At 40.4% G+C, this 17,410-nt stretch overlaps 1 protein-coding gene across 5 annotated transcripts in view; it reads right to left on the bottom strand.

Moving 5' to 3' along the window:
• The window catches only part of neto1l (neuropilin (NRP) and tolloid (TLL)-like 1, like), a 151,067-nt gene that overhangs the window by 4,221 nt on the left and 129,436 nt on the right, over positions 1-17,410 (bottom strand). For 2 of the 5 annotated variants that reach the window (XM_017696235.2, XM_017696236.2), the window contains exons 8-10: positions 10,649-10,762; positions 3,548-4,100; positions 800-869 (exon numbers count right to left, since the gene is read on the bottom strand). In XM_017696235.2, coding sequence (XP_017551724.1) covers positions 809-869; positions 3,548-4,100; positions 10,649-10,762 — 728 coding nt within the window. In that variant the 3' untranslated portion in view covers positions 800-808. The other 3 variants (XM_037533787.1, XM_037533788.1, XM_017696234.2) reach the window with 2 other exon arrangements.

Genomic DNA, 17,410 nt, shown 5'->3' with positions numbered 1-17,410 from the left:
TTTATTGTTATTAAGTAAAATCACTGTAATTTACTTAGCAGGCTACACATTTTATGCACTTGCATAGTGATGGAATATAATATGCAATGTGTCTTCTTGATTAATATGATTTTCTAAGAAATGAGTGGGCACAAACCATCATAAAGCAGTTTCCAGTTGGGGCTTGAAACAAGGACTTTGAAAAAGTTTGGTAGGAGAATTTAATCCAGACATTTACTGCTATGAAGAAAAGCCTGGACTAAACAGCCACATGTTGAAAAAATGCATAAAGTTTACCTGACTCAAATGTGTACACCATTTCCACACAAGCATAATATAATAAAAAATTCAAAGTTTGTACAATAGAAAGACTGATTTATATATAAATCAGTCTTTCTATGGTACAAACTTTTGCAATGATTTTGTTGATATAAGTTATTCATTTAGAAATGATGTATATGTCAGAACCAGGTCTATGCAGGGTATTACACATTTCAGTGTAGGCATGGTTGAATCTGTACCTGCTTCGCTCAGTAGATTCGACACTGAAGCAGAAACTGATAAACTCCATGCACATGAGCAAATCATCACATATAACTTTAAACATAAAAAACTAAACAATGCAAAAGAAAAATAAATCACAAGACAAGCATGATGGTTTCACATCTAAATGCCAACCATCTTTATGAGCATGAAAATAAGAGCAAATAACAAAAAAATAATAACAAAACAGCACAGAGACACTGAATCACAATGACTACACAAAATACAAAACAAAATCAAAATATAGGTATATTTGTTTTTTTAAAAAAGGGCTTACCTGATTGTCTCACACCCTAGTTGTGTTGTACTCTGATTCATGTTTGCTTAGAGACCCAATGAGGCAGAACCTGAAATATCACCGCTATTATATTTAATCATTTAATATCTTAACAGCTTTTTTTGCATACAAAGATATATTACCCAGAATTCCTCTGGGTTTTGGGTCAATATCTCTTGCATGCACAAGTTGGAAGGGACAAATTCTCAGTTACACAAAACAGAGCACACACACAATGTGCATGCAAATTAGTTACTTTCTTTTACTCGTCTTTTAAAGAAAGTTAGTGTACGACCTGTTAACATATAAATTCTCAAGCAGTCAAGGTGCAAAACTTACTGTAAAATACTCTCAGTATTTATCTCAGAATTCATGCCAGTTATTATTATATTTTTTAGTAGTTTAAGCATGTAACTACATTTAACTACATCTGTCACTCATGATTGGCCTGTATGTACATTATGTGAATAGAAAATCTGTAAGAAATATAGGCCAAACCTGCAAGCCCTTGGGTAGAGAGTAAAAACAGCATATTGCAGGTTTATTGAAAAAATCAACCTCTGAACAAAAGAGGTCTTTGTTGGTCAGTTAGGATCCATAGGTGTCTTCATGCATCCGGTAGAATGCAGATGACCTTCAATAAATGGGCACTTTATCCCGTATACTTGCTGGAATCTAGACATGTAAAGAGATTTGAGCATAAACTCAAATAGAGCCTGGACCTTATGGTGCCTTAAGGCCTTTTACTTTGCCAGTCAACCAGCCTTTTTATAACTGATGAGTACTGAGGTTTCAATAATATGACAAAAATATATGCAATGCTTACATATAAACAGTACATACTGTATATACAGTCATACGCAAAGTATTATGACTGGTCAAATGATTTGTTTTGTTTATTTTCTAAGTGAATCTATAGTAAACAAGCTCAAATAAATTAATGCATAATTTCCATTTATTTGCTGAACAAAACATATTGGAAAAACAAAAATATATATTAAATGTGCCATAACCTTTACACATTATTTTACCAATATGCTAATTTTATCAAATAAATAGTTATTGTGCATTAAAGTGTGTAGAAGTCTTTTCTCTGTAGATGATGTGTTCACTTATTTTCACTTAGACCATCCCTAACACATTTTTGACCAGTGGTGACTTTTGTACATGACTGTACACACATTATAACTGTACAAAACTTCAATATTTATGATGCAACTTTATAATTTAAAATAACACCCATTATATACCTTTTATGTGATTTGGATCTTGGTTATATACAGAGGGGTTCAGAAGTCTGAGATCACTAATGAAATTCTTTTCTAGTTTTTATATTTTTTTTTATAAAATCAATCATTTTATAAAAACAAAAGTTTAATTCCAAAATGCAGGAACAACTTTAGACATAAGGATTTTTGAGAATGTGTATTGGGAAATACTATCTTACTGCTATAATAAAGGAGAAAGTGGTCTATAATGAATTTTGGAACACACACACATTTCCTAAGCCACTTCTCCTTCTGGGTCGCAGGGGGTGCTGGAGCCTATCCCAGCGGTCATTGGGTGTAAGGCAGGATACACCCTGGACAGGTCGAATTTTGGAACAAAACCCTTCAATTCTATTCTCAGCACAACAAGTTGAGTGAATAGTAGAATTCTTGAAATTTTGAAATTCATGTTGGACTGCAAAAGTCTCTAACAAGCAGATCAAGTGTCATCTGATCCTCAGTGGAGACATGATCCTCAATGGAAGAGACTTTTATTAAGGACAGACTTCTGTCCTTAATAATGTCACAAATCAGTTTAAATTTGAACAGTGACGTAGAAATAATGCAGAGTATGATTTGCATTATGATTTTCATTTTGTAACTTTTTGTTGTCTTTAATTTTTCAAAATTCTAAAAACAAAAGATTTTCAACGTGGTCTTAGACATTTGGTCCCACAGTATTTACTCATTCCACACCAACTGACCCAGACTCTAAGACCTGGCATGTCAAGTCATGAATTTCCATGAAAACAACTGTTTTTAGTAATTAATATTTTAGTTATGAAGTTTAACCCATCACATCTAAACTGCATCTTGAATACTGATTGTAACTGCTTATGAACAAACTTAACTGAGCTGAAATGTTAACTGGGCACAAATACAAAACTAAGAACAATAAATACACATGTGGTGATGTGTTAGAGTGTGCTGCGCTGAAATAGTACCTAATCTGTGAGGGTCCATGGGGGTCCTGATCACTGAAGAACAGGGTAAAAGTGGGCTAATAATGTATGCAGAGAAGCAGATGGATTACAGTCTGTAATTGTAGAATCATAAAGTGCACGTATATAGTGCGTGGACCCAATAAAATGGAAGAAGTGCAGCTACAAGGTAGGTGTTCCTAATTGAAGTGGCCAATCTGTATATATTTATATGTTATAAGATTTTTTTTTTTTTTCATGAAAAATCATTTGACCAGACAGGTGAGTTGGTGTGTGATGATCTATACATAATATAATTTTGGAGAAATGTATATTGATAGCTACACTAAGAAAAAAACCTTGTGCATTCTGTTCTTGGTGAATAAAAAGGGTAAAAAAACAAAGCTTTAAAGGAAAGAAAACAATGTAAGAAGGCAAAAACTTAAAAACTGAAAAAGGGGGGGTTTAAAAAAGGAAAATGAAAGTCAGGGCAAAAATGTAAAGCCCTCCCCTCCCCCTAAAACTCTAAAAAAGTCCATCAAAAATCAATGGATACTGACCGCTGCACTGCCTTTTCGTGTCTGGACAGCCTGTGGCTGGTGGTCGGGACCTCGTCCAGCTCGTCGTCCAGCTCGCAGGCGTCCTGAGAGTAGCTGTGCTTCATCACCAGGATGCTGCGGCGGTTGGCCGTGTTTTGAGGCAGCAGCGGCCTTGAGGGCTGAGGCTGGATTTCAGTCATGATGGCTGTGGGGCTGAGGTTGCTGCCCTTGGCACTGCCAGGCTGGTTGGAGCCACAGTGGTGGTCATGGACACAGCGGGATGACCTCCGCAGCCGGTGGAAACTCTCCAGGTCCTCAGCCAGTTCAGCCAGGTCAGCGGAGGCTGCGGCAGCGCTCCGCAGCGTGCACAGCTCGTAATGCGGCGGCTCCTGGAACACCTCCTGAAACACGGTGGGGTCGAAATCGTCCCGCCTCAGGATATACTTCTTCCGTGGCTGCTTTATCTGAACCACCACAGATACAACCAGCAGGATCAGCACTACGCAGCAGGTCACCCCAATGATGGTGCCGTTCGTGTTGTTCAGGTTGTCCAGAAGGTTAGCTTTTCTTTTCTCTGACCACATATACACAAACAGGGGTTAAGACATTAAACTGAAATAATAATATATTTTATTCTCTTGGAAATTTTGTTGAAAACATATAATAATTCTGAAATTTGGAATAATTTGCCCCAATAATAATTTTCATTTTTTCTACACACTGATAACTTATTTTTATACAGTGTAGATTTAAAGACACTACCATGTATTATATTGAATTTATTTAAAACTTTAGGATATATTTCAAGCATTTGAATACAATAATTATCCATCCATCCATCCATCCATCCATCCATCCATCATCTTCCGCTTTTCTGGGGTTCGGGCAATATAGTCATGGTAGCGTGTCATAGGTCTTCTCCGGGGTCTCCTCCCTGGTGGACTTGCCTGTGACACCTCACGAGGGAGGCATCCAGGAGGCATCCTAACCAGATGCCCGGACCACCTCAACTGGCTCCCCTCGACGTAAAGAAGCAGCAGCTCTACTCCGAGTCCCTACCGGATGACCGAACTTCTCACCCTATCTCTAAGGGAGAGTCCAGACACCCTGCGGAGGAAACTCTTTTCGGCCACTTGTATTCACGATCTTATTTTTTCAGTCATTACCCAAAGCTCATGACCATAGGTGAAGGTGGGAATGTAGATCGACCGGTACATTGAGAGCTTTGCCTTGTGGCTCAGCTCTTTCTTTACCACAACAGACCGGTAAAGAGCCTGCATCACTGCTGATACAGCACCAATCCGCCTGTCAATCTCCCGCTCCCTTGTACCATCACTTGTGAACAAGACCCCGAGATACTTAAACTCCTCCACATGAGGCAAGAGCTTATCCCCGACCCAGAGAGGGCTCTCCACCCTTTTCCACCTGAGAACCATGGTCTCGGATTTAGAGGTACTGATTCTCATCCTGGCCGCTTCACACTCGGCTGCAAACCGATCCAGCAAAAGCTGAAGTTCACGGCCTGATGTCCCCAATAGGACCACATCATCTGCAAACAGCAGCGATGTGACCCTGAGGTCACCAAACCAGACACCCTTCGTCCCCTGACTGCGCCAAGAAATTCCATCCATAAAAATTCCGAACAGAATCGGTGACAAAGGGGAGCCCTGACAGAGTCCAACTCTCACTGGGAACGAGTCTGACTTACTGCCGGCCATGCGAACCAAACTCCTGCTTTGTTTGTACAGGGCCTGAATGGCTCATAACAAAGAGCCATGTACCCCGTACTCCCAAAGCACCTCCTGCAGAATATCCCGGGGAACACAGACGAATGCCTTCTCCAGATCCACAAAGCACATGTGGACTGGTTGGACAAACTCCCATGAGCCCTCTAGGATCCTGGAGAGGGTGAAGAGTTGGTCCAGTGTTCCACGACCCGGGCGGGACCCGCACTGCTCCTCCTGAATCCGAGATTCGACTATAAGCCAGACTCTCTTCTCCAGTACCCCTGCATAGACCTTACCAGGGAGGCTGAGGAGTGTGATTCCCCTGTAGTTGGAACACACCCTCCGGTCCCCTTTTTTAAAAAGAGAAGAAGATCAATCTGACAGGTTCTTCTGCCAGACATTCCCAGCAAATCCTCACTATACATTTGGGTTTGCCTGGTCTGACCGGCATCTTCCCCCACCACCTGATCCAACTCACCACCAGGTGGTGATCAGTTGACAGCTCAGCTCCTCTCTTTACCCGAGTGTCCAAAACACATGGCCGCAAGTCCGATGACACGACTACAAAGTCAATCATTGAACTGCGGCCTAGGGTGTCCTGGTGCCATGTGCACTTGCATCACTTTGTGATGGACAAACTGTGGTTTGCACAGAAGTCCAAAAACTGAACACCACTTGGGTTCAGATCAGAGAGGCGATTCCTCCCAATCACACCCCTCCAGGTCACACTGTCATTGCCCACATGAGCGTTGAAGTCCCCCAGTAGGACAATACAGTCTCCAGGAGGAGCACTTTCAAGCGTCCTTCCCGAGGACTCTAAGAAGGCTGGGTACTCTGAACTGCTGTTCGGTGCATAAGCACAGACAGCAGTCAGGACCCATTCCCCAGCCCGAAGGCATAGGGAAGCTACCCTCTCGTCCACCGGAGAAAACCCCAACATACAGGAGTCGGGAGGCTATGAGAAAGCCCACACCTGCCCGCCGCCTCTCACCATGGGCAACCCCAGAAAAGAATAAAGTCCAGCCCCTCTCAAGGAGATTGGAGCCCAAGCTGTGTGTTGAGGTGAGCCCGACTATATCTAGCCGGTATCTCTCAACCTCGCGCACCAACTCAGGCTCCTTCCCTGCCAGTGAGGTAACATTCCAAGTTCCAAAAGCCAGTTTCAGCAACCGAGGATCAGAACGATCCTCAAAAGCACCGAACCCCTACTACTGCCCCTCCCATTGGTGGTGGGTCGATGGGAGGGGGGACTCATGTAACCCCTTCGGGCTGGGCCCGGCCAGGCACCATGAGTAAATGCCCGGCCACCAGACACTCGCTGGCGAGCCCCTCCCCCAGGCCTGGCTCCAGGGTGGGGCCCTGATAACCCTGTTCTGGGCAGGGTACACAGGTCCTGGTTTTTAATTATTTTCATAGGGGGCATTTTGGATCACACTTTGTCTGGCCTGTCACCTAGGACCAGTTTGCCATGGGAGACCCTACCAGGAGCTTTTGCTCCAGACAACATAGCTCCTAGGATCATTCAAGCACGCAAACCCCTCCACCACGATAAGGTGGTGATCCATGGAGAGGCACAATAATTATTAACAATAATTATTAAACAATAAATAATATACTGGCATTATCTATGTAAATTTGTCACAATTGGCCCCTCCCAGTCCTCCATGTGCTTTTCTTTTGTTTCTTCCGCCCCTCCCAGTCCTCCATGTGCTTTTTTTTGTTTCTTTCCGGTCCTGCCCCCTTGTTTCTAAACTCAACCCTTGATAATTTTCTCCTGTGTCTTGTAAACCCTCTTTTTAATCACCTGTGTCTCGTTAACCAGTCTCTGTATTTAAGCCCTGTGTTTTTCCCTAGTTGTTTGCTGGTCTTTTTAATGTTTGGTCTTTGTATGGTTGTATATATTGTTTGGTGTTAGTTCTTCTGGTCTCCGTTAGATTTCATAGTCTCTGTTATTGTGTTTAGTCTGTGTTTCTTTTGGTTATGTCTATCCCTCGTTTTATCTGTGTTGGCTCTCTGACACTGGACTGTCTTGACTCTAATAATGGATTTGCCCTTAATAAATCTCACTTATCTCAGCGCATGCGTCTGCCTCATCATCTCTCCCCCACGTTACAAAATCATTTTATTAGAATGTCATTATGGGTATTATCTTTATTAGAACTTCATATTCAATTTTATTTTATTTTATTAGAACTTCATTCTGGATATTATTTTTTTGTTAGATCTTCATCAGTTTTCTTTCAAATCATTTCATAAACCATTACAAAAAAAATCAATACATAATTTTTAAATAACTATTAAAACTTCATTCTGAATAATTTTAATAGGATTTTAATTTGGATGGTTTAATTCGAATTTTATTTTAGATATTCATTTTAGCAGAACTTCATTCTAGATATTAGTTTTATTAGATCTTTATTATGAATATTATTGTTACTTAAAAGTCTTTATAGAGGTAAACCCTATTAGAAGTTCATTCTGGACATTGGATTTATTAGAACTTAGATCAAATTAAAGATATGTAATTTTCTAATAGGTTTATTAAAATATTCTGAATATTATTTATATTGGAACTTTTTTATGGATGCTAATTTTATTAGAACTTTATTCTGGATTTTATTTTTATTAGAACTTCTTTCTGTATAATATTTTAAAGAGAACTTTATTCTGGATGTTTGTTTCAAACTTGTTGATTGTTTCAACTAATGTTGATTGTGTTTTTGGAGGCATTTAATTACTGTATCAGTAGTATAAAGCAAAAGTCTTTAAATGGAATGTATAGTTGTAGCATTTATCAGTGTGCACATAAGAAAGTAGTAAATCCACTTTAGTACAAGCATTGTACGTAAAGTTATCAGTGTTATCATTATTTTCTATTTTTACTGTCACTGCTGATAATATTGATGTTATTGTTATTTTCATTACTTAAAAAATAATGCATTTTTTCAGGTCGTTAAACTATTATGCTCAAATTTACATACACACTTTTACTGATTTTGATCTTACAGATATGGCAAAGATAAAACTAATGAATTACAAAACTGTCAGTAAAATTTATGTGCTTATTTTATGATTAGATTTGACTGTACGCAACTTTATCAGTGCCATTATGCTTAAACATTATAAATGTGTTGAATGAGTCTGAGTGAATGTCTTTTTATAAAACAAGAAGAATGGTCTGAATACTGCACTGTCATTAGCATTAAATAATGAATGTTGCACTTTTTTATTTACATAAAGAATATTGCATTTATAAGTAGAAATTAAGCATTTTTTCACTTATTGAGTGCTGACAGAAAGCACACTGAGTCACAGTGACATTATTGCAAAATCTATTAAAATTGAGGTATATTTAAAGCTTATAATGCAGCTACACCTCAGCAAATCGATCTAATAGGAAACGTGTTGTTTATTTATGAGGCTTGCTGGAGTCAAGCTTTACTCTGAGAGGAGAAAATACTCACACTGCAGGACAGATTCAAAGCCAATTCGGTGGCATTTTGAAGCTAAACGGGAGCGAACAGACAGTGCTGTGTCTAAACAGTGCTGCATGAACAGCAGAAAACAAACCTATCCTCTAAAGATGCTGACAGCCGTACATTCAGCTTCCGGCTAATTGCAGCTCCGAATGCCTGTGTGAGATATAAACCCACAAATGCCCCAGACAACTCTTATAAATTGTGGTTATTTCCATATCTGACCTGAATACAGTCATTCTGAGATAAATGGGTGGCTGCAGGTGGGATCATTATTTTCTCCAGGATTCTGGCGGCCTTAAAAGTCACTGTGGTGCTTTCAAAACACAAGTGTTTTCCAGGAAGAATCGCAGGACTGTTTTAATGAAGCTCTAGTTTTTATCCACTGAACTATTGAGGGGTGGAAAAATGCACCGATCACAAGGTGACTCGACTGCACTGAATTTGGATTATAATCAGTTATATGTTCTATAAATTAAGCAGTTGTTTTTTTTTGTCCAAAATAAAAGCTGATTTATAGGCTTTTTATTATATTACTGTATAAACAGTTCCTCCAGTCACATTTGTTTGAATTGTGCCAAAATGAAACTGAATCACTGGTTTGTTGACCAATGTTGTCAATGCCGAAAACAATTAAATACATTATATATCCTAAAGAAAAAGGTCTTTTAAACACTATACAACTTCAAAGCATAACAGATCTACCATTATGCTTAACAGTTGGCAAGTTGTTCATGTCATCAAATGCTGCTCTTTTTTACCCAAAACAATTATGATTAATTTTTGGTTCAATATCCTACAGCACTTGTTTCCAAAATGTCTCAGGTTTATCTAGTGTTGCATAGTTTAGATGAAGACTTTTGCTATGAGATCAGCTATGGTTTTCTATAACATTGAATACATTTGCATAACAGTGAAATAACACTAGCTAAGGTCACACCAGACTGTCGCTTCACTATTTTCTTCAACAGGGTGAAGCAAATATTAGTTGAATCCTGATATAAAATAACTTGGGAGGCAACATACTGTTTGGTAAACAGTGAATGCCAACTACACTTTTTTATCTTTTTGCAACACATCCATTTAATCTTTTTCAGAGAGATTCCACAGCTCGCTGTCGTTTTCTATTCAACTATGTTTCTGAGGTTTGCGAATTTGCAGGGTTACTTAGGTGAACTCAAAGCAAAGCTAAATTAACTGCTACTGGAAGTAAATTCCTCCCTGCGTCCTTTAACATTCAAACGAATTGGCTTTTTCTCCAGGCAAATGTTACTTGCATTTGGTGTAACTACTACTTTTTACTGATTTTTCAAAATTTCTACTGAATTAATTTGTTGAGAGGTATACAAAGCCATTCAGAATGGTTTAATGTAAAATGATTCATCGTAGAGGAACTCTTCTACTCCAATTTCTTTCCCGGGAGCATGAGCTGGAGGTTAGGGAATCAGCCTTGTGACCAGAAGATCGCCGGTTTAATTCCCTTGGCTGACAGTACGTGACTGAAGTGCCCTTGAGCAAGACACCTAACCCCCAACTGCTCCCTGGCTGCCCACCTCTCAGGGTAAATGTGTTCACTGCCCCCTAGTGTGTGTGTCCGCTAGTGTGCATGTATGTGGGTGTTTCACTGCATGGATGTGGAGGTCTAATTCCACAGTGTGCAAACACAGTTGGCTGATGGTTCAGAATTCAATTCAATTTACAGTGGTGGTGCCTCACAACATGCAGCATGTATCTCTTCACCAGGAATGTGTTTTTAAAAAGACATATTAGGCCGAAAACGTCTCACAACTAAAATAAAACAATGTCTTGGACAACCACTTCGCACGTCTGGTTCATGTCAGCACCACTGTGAACAATAGGAGGACACTGATGGCTATCCAGGGCTCTAAAATGAATATGTATGGTAGTCATCTACTCACCTTTACAGTGGTTTTCATCCCATGGGTACACACAGTTTTGGACTCCGTTGCACACCAGTGAGTTGTTGATACACATGTTGCTGTGGCAAAAGAATGTATCTGCCTCACAGGGGGCTACAGGAGAGGACAAAACAACAGCGTGGATGGATCTGTCAACATGCTAATATTAGCTCAATTACACACAAAAAACACACACCCAATCTATACTAAAGGCCTAATTTGTGCAATTTTGTGCTCGCCCCTGGTCATGATTCCATGTTTTGTTGACTTTTCAGGTGAAAATAATTTAGCACATCCTCTAGCTAGAAGAAAATGTAAATTTTAATGCCAAACTTTTTATTAGTCAAATTTAACATGTTGGATGTAAACATGACAAAAATGTGGCCTGTGCAAAACTTATGGCACATTTTGTATTTTATGTTTCATTTTGTTAGAAAACATTCAGCAAGGAAGTTAAAAAAATCCAGCCATGTCTGGTGTCTTTAAGTGTAGGCAATGTGATATTGTGATTCGTGTTCTACAGTTTCTCATTAGGTTGAATGAATAACTCACTCTAAATGTAGGTATTGTGATATAAACTGAGTCTGTTCTACAGTTTCTCATTAGAACAATTGAAAATAATTAGCTTTAATTATCCACAAGGGCAGGTTTATTACTAGCCATGTCAGCAATCAGCAGACCAAACATAATGTCACAATGTGTCAAATCAATAAATGTGCATAGACAAACATTACATTAGTACTTCCTGCACGCAGGTCATTCAGGGTCCACCTGTTGAGGTAAGAGTTTGTCTCCTGACTACATAAGCGGCTACAAGGTAGATAAAGAGAATAAAATCAAACATCCTGTTTAATCTTTTCCTACTTAACAGCACACGATACATATTATTCACTTTCTGAACACACCGGGTAATTATGAACACCGTGTCAGTCTGACATCTGTGAGCTGATATCGTTCAGATTTAGTAACACATTACTCAAATCTGGTGAAGCTGGTTCTGTGTCCTTCTGCTAGGCATGAATTTTAATCCAGCTGTTCAAATATGAATGGAATAAGAAGTATGTGTGGAGATTGGATACAGGTTCTTTTAGCAGATCCATTAACTTTAGCACTAAGTTCAGGTGGAACTGCATGAAATTTGAGAATTCTTCTCAGATGGTGAACGTCAGACTAAAGAAAAGTCTAATCTTTAATGTTCATTTTCAAGCAGATATATTCTCTGCCTATCTATAGCATCTCCCCTGTAATACCACTTTGCTGGTAGGGTCAAAAGATTAATCGTTTTTAAATCAATACCTTTCACACAGCATGATGTGGCACTGTAGTCTATATTATCAAAACAATGTCTTGTGTCTTAAGTGTGGAAATACAACCTATGGAGTTGGAGAACAAAAATTAACATGCCTGGACAAGCTGCATTTAACATCTTGTCCAAATCATTCAGATCAATCACTGAGTTAGAGACTGTAACTCATTTGCTGATCCTCTAGTCCAGGGGTATCCAATCTTATCCGCAAAGGGCCTGAATGACTGCAGAGTATAAGGACCATGTTCTACATTAGATGAGACCAAAGAAGAGCTTTTTCAATAAATACCAGAGATGAGTTTGGTGTTGACATGCAGACAGCCATGCAGAAAAGTGCCTCATCCCCACTGTGAAGTATGGTGGTGGGTCTGTGGTATTGTGGTGCTGTTTTTCTTCCAAAGGCCTTGGACAACTTATTCAGATACACAGTAAGAAGTACCATTAGACATTAAAATCTGACTGCTGCAGCCAAGAAGCTAAAACTGGGCAATAGTTGGATCTTCCAACAGGACTATGATGCAAATCTCATCCCAAAATCAACAAAAAAATGTCTTCCTGACCACAGAATCACAATTTTGCCATAGCCACCTCAGTCCTCTGACCTAAACCCTATAGAAAACAAGTGGGATGAGCTGAAAAGGAGTCCACAAGTGGAAACCTCTAAATTGGAAGGATCTGGAGAGGTTCTGTAGGGCGGATTGGTCTCTCGCTGTGTCTTCTCCGGTCTCATTAAAAATTGCAGGCGGAGACTCAGAGCTGTTATTTCTGCAAAGGAAGGCTACAGAAAGTATTAATTGAAGGGGTGCCAAATATTGTGGCATGCATGGATTTGAGAAAAATATTTATTTTGTGAAAAGGTTTTTTAACCTGTAAATCATGTTTACCAGTGGTGCCAATATTTGTGGAGGGCACTGTATATAGTGGACCAGTAAAGTAGGCGTTTCTATTAAAGTGGCCATTTAGTGGAAGCACAGTTTATGTGTTCATTTCAAAATTTGATTTAAACCTCAGAGTCTTCTGACATGGCCCACACTGCATTACAAGGTGTAAATGCTGCATAGTCGTCTTATGAAATAAAAAAGTGATAAATGGAGAATGAAAAAAATAGAAATGAATCTGGTCTGTGAATATATGCCATGCTACTGTCATTAGAGGAGCTTAATCGCTGAGGTGACTTTCGCGAAGGTGCTTTTGTTCCACCCACCCATCCGCCGTACATACATCTGCTTGTCATGCTGTAATGATGTTTATGTTCTCAGTGTTTTATTGAACCAGAGAGAGTTGATATACTGGGTTAAAAAATAGGACTTTTCCCAAAACAACCTGAAAATTTCAAGGTTGCAGTGAATTACGCAGGTGATATATTAATGTTTTTCTTCCATGAGCTGATCCCAGGTGAATAATAACCGCACACATTAGGATGACTCATCATTCCAGCTGTAACCTCCTCCTTGTGCTTAAACCACATTCAGGTCCTCATCTAACCACAAGGTGGCGACATTTAGGTATGATAACACAGGCATGATAAATATATATGTATGGGAGAGAGACAGAAGGAAGAGGCAGAAAGAAAGTGAAGAGAGGAGGGGAAGAAAGAGTGTAGGAAGAGTGGGGAGATACAGAGAGGAAAAGAGGGAAGTAAGGAAGATACAGAGAGAGAGAAAGTAAAGGAAGAATGTGTGTGTGAGAGAGAAAGAGAGACAGAGAGAGAGGGAGAGGTAGAGAAAGAGGAAGAGACAGATAGAAAGTGAAGGAGAAAGGGGGGAAGATAGAGAGGGAAGAGAGGAGAGAGAGATAAAGAGAAGGAGAGAGAAGAAGAGAAAGAGAAAGGAAAAGAGGAGGAACTGAGATACAGAGAGAGGAAGAGTTAAGGAAGAGGGAGAGAGAGGGAGAGGGAGTATTAAAGGCTGATCTACTCCAGCCTCCAGAGGAATTCATTTCTAATGATTTCCTAATAAAAGTGGCCTTTTGCTCACTCAGGAATGCGTCCTCACCTCTTCAATTAAATCAAATTGACAGGTCAGACCAAACGTCTCCATCACTGATGGATTTTTTTCGGCTTTGCTGAACAGCGCTCGATCGTCTTTGGACAGAAGGCTGGAAAGATCAAATCTGATTTGTTTGTTTGACTGGATTTGTCCCTGTAAACGCTCCATCAGCGTTCCTGCACTGCTGGATGAATGAGGTCCAAATCAACTGAAATGATGTGTCTGGAAAATGTGTTTTTTTCTGTTTAATCTTCAAAGCAAAATATCAAATATGTAGAAAATGTCACATTTAATGGGTTGCCTGAAACAGACTGATGTCACTTAGTGCTCTTATTATCCCCAAGACGGAAAGAATAATAAAGAAAAAGCTGAGGATGACAGCAGAACAGTGTTAACAGACACTTTGGGAAAACAAGCTGTGGTGCTTTTTTTGATTGAAAAGAGAGAGTGAAACAGAGAGAGAGAGAGCGAGAGGGACAAGGGGGGAGAGAGCAGAGAAAGTAATAGGAAGAAAAAGGGAAAAGGGAGCAGGAGAAAGAGCGATGAAAAGGAGAGAACACATAATGGAGAGAGAGCGAGTGAGAGAGAGAGAGAAAGGAGAAAGTGGTAGGCAGAAAGAAAGTTAGTGAGAGAAAAAAAGAGGTGTGAAAAGGAGATACAGAAAATAAAAGAGAGAGAAAAAAGGGAGCAGGAGAAAGAGAGAGAGAGGGGTGGGTGGGTGCAGCAGAAGAAAGAGAGGAAAAAGGGAGCAGGAGGAAAAGATTAAATTGGTGCAGTAGAAAAAGAGAGAGAGAGAATAGGGAGCAGGAGAAAAGGAGAGAGAACATATGATGGAGAGACTGACAGAAAGAGGGAGGAGAAATGGGGAGGAAGAGAAAAGGAGAGAGCACATGATGGAAAGATTTAAAGAAAGAGGGATTGGGATGGAGAGAGTGACAGAGAGAGAGAGAGAATAGGGAGCAGGAGAAAAGGATAGAGCACAGAGAGAGGGATAGAAAGGGGAGAAATGGGAAGAGAAAAAGAGCACATCATGAAGCAATTTAAAGAAAGATTGGGATAGAGAGATGGGAGAAATGGGGAGTAAGAGAAAAGGAGAGAGAGCACATGATGGAGAGATTTAAAGAATAAGAGAGAGAGGTGGGGTAGAGAGATGGGAGAAATGGGGAGTAAGAGAAAAGGAGAGAGAGCACATGATGGAGAAATTTAAAGAATGAGAGAGAGAGGTGGGATAGAGAGATGGGAGAAATGGGGAATAAGAGAAAAGGAGAAGGAGCACATGATGGAGAGATTTAAAGAAAGAGAGAGAGAGGGATGGAGAGAAGGGGAAATGGGGAGTAAGAAAAGGAGAGAGAGCACATGATGGAGAGATTTAAAGAAAGAGAGAGAGAGGGATGGAGAGAAGGGGAAATGGGGAGTAAGAGAAAAGGAGAGAGAGCACATGATGGAGAGATTTAAAGAAAGAGAGAGAGAGGGATGGAGAGAAGGGGAAATGGGGAGTAAGAGAAAAGGAGAGAGAGCACATGATGGAGAGATTTAAAGAAAGAGAGAGAGAGGGATGGAGAGAAGGGGAAATGGGGAGTAAGAGAAAAGGAGAGAGAGCACATGATGGAGAGATTTAAAGAAAGAGAGAGAGAGGGATGGAGAGAAGGGGAAATGGGGAGTAAGAGAAAAGGAGAGAGAGCACATGATGGAGAGATTTAAAGAAAGAGAGAGAGAGGGATGGAGAGAAGGGGAAATGGGGAGTAAGAGAAAAGGAGAGAGAGCACATGATGGAGAGATTTAAAGAAAGAGAGAGAGAGGTGGGATAGAGAGATGGGAGAAATGGGGAGTAAGAAAAAAGGAGAGAGAGCACATGATGGAGAGATTTAAAGAAAGAGAGAGAGAGGGATGGAGAGAAGGAGAAATGGGGAGTAAGAGAAAAGGAGAGAGAGCACATGATGGAGAGATTTAAAGAAAGAGAGAGAGAGGGATGGAGAGAAGGGGAAATGTGGAGTAAGAGAAAAGGAGAGAGCACATGATGGAGAGATTTAAAGAATAAGAGAGAGAGGTGGGGTAGAGAGATGGGAGAAATGGGGAGTAAGAGAAAAGGAGAGAGAGCACATGATGGAGAAATTTAAAGAATGAGAGAGAGAGGTGGGATAGAGAGATGGGAGAAATGGGGAATAAGAGAAAAGGAGAAGGAGCACATGATGGAGAGATTTAAAGAAAGAGAGAGAGAGGGATGGAGAGAAGGGGAAATGGGGAGTAAGAGAAAAGGAGAGAGAGCACATGATGGAGAGATTTAAAGAAAGAGAGAGAGAGGGATGGAGAGAAGGAGAAATGGGGAGTAAGAGGAAAGGAGAGAGAGCAAATGATGGAGAGATTTAAAGAAAGAGAGAGAGAGGGATGGAGAGAAGGGGAAATGGGGAGTAAGAGAAAAGGAGAGAGAGCACATGATGGAGAGATTTAAAGAAAGAGAGAGAGAGGGATGGAGAGAAGGGGAAATGGGGAGTAAGAGAAAAGGGGAGAAAGCACATGATGGAGAGATTTAAAGAAAGAGAGAGAGAGGGATGGAGAGAAGGGGAAATGGGGAGTAAGAGAAAAGGGGAGAAAGCACATGATGGAGAGATTGAGAGAGTTGTGCAGGAGTGTTACCCCGGCAACAGCACATCCTGTGTTCATTCACTGTACACACACGCGCATGACAGGCATGTTTCTCATATTTTGGCCGCTGTTATGGGATACCATAGTAACAGTAATGAAATGTGTAGCGGTCAGAAATGAGAGAGAGAGGGAGAGAGAGAGAGAGAGAGAGACAATGATGGTTTCATGCATGCTTGACATAGAACCCTTTTCTCTCCGTCTCTCTCTCTCTCTCTTTCTCTCTCTTTCTCTCTCTCTCATCTCCAAAACACCTTTACATTCCCTCTCTTTTCTCTCTGTGTCCTGCAGACGGATGTATGCTGATGCAGTTCAGTAGAGTTAATTCAGTCAGCAGCGGTCAGTCTGGGCCAACACAGGACGAGCTGTATTAAAATAAACAAACAAAAACAGGCAGACAAGAGAAACAGGCAGACTCGTATCAAAACACCAAAAACAAACATAAGCAAGAGAATGGGGGGAAAGAGGGTGAAAGAGTGATTGAGAGGGGTCAGTGAGAGAAAAAGAGAGAGCATATGATGGAGATTGAGAGGGAAGAGAAAGAAAATAGAGGGAGAGAGAGAGAGAAAGATGTGCTAGATACAGAGGTGCAGGAGAGGAGAGAGGGAAAATGGGAAAACAGAGGGATAAATAGACAGATATACAGACAGGGGAAAAGAATGACAGAGAGACAGAGGAAGAGAAAGAAAGCTGTCTCATGCCACCTTGTTAATTTCCCTCTGTACTGTAGGGTTCAGTCACTAAACCTGCCACAGCTGACTGTGTTTTGGTGAGCGTGATGTTTATTTTCCTCTCTGTGTTTAATGACAGGCTGGTATATGGCAGTGG

The sequence above is a fragment of the Pygocentrus nattereri genome, chromosome 24 (assembly GCF_015220715.1).
Source record: "Pygocentrus nattereri isolate fPygNat1 chromosome 24, fPygNat1.pri, whole genome shotgun sequence".
In the NCBI taxonomy this organism is placed as follows: Eukaryota; Metazoa; Chordata; class Actinopteri; order Characiformes; family Serrasalmidae; genus Pygocentrus; species Pygocentrus nattereri.
The sequence above is the reverse complement of the archived record's forward strand: the minus strand, read 5'-3'. Positions and strand labels throughout refer to the sequence as shown.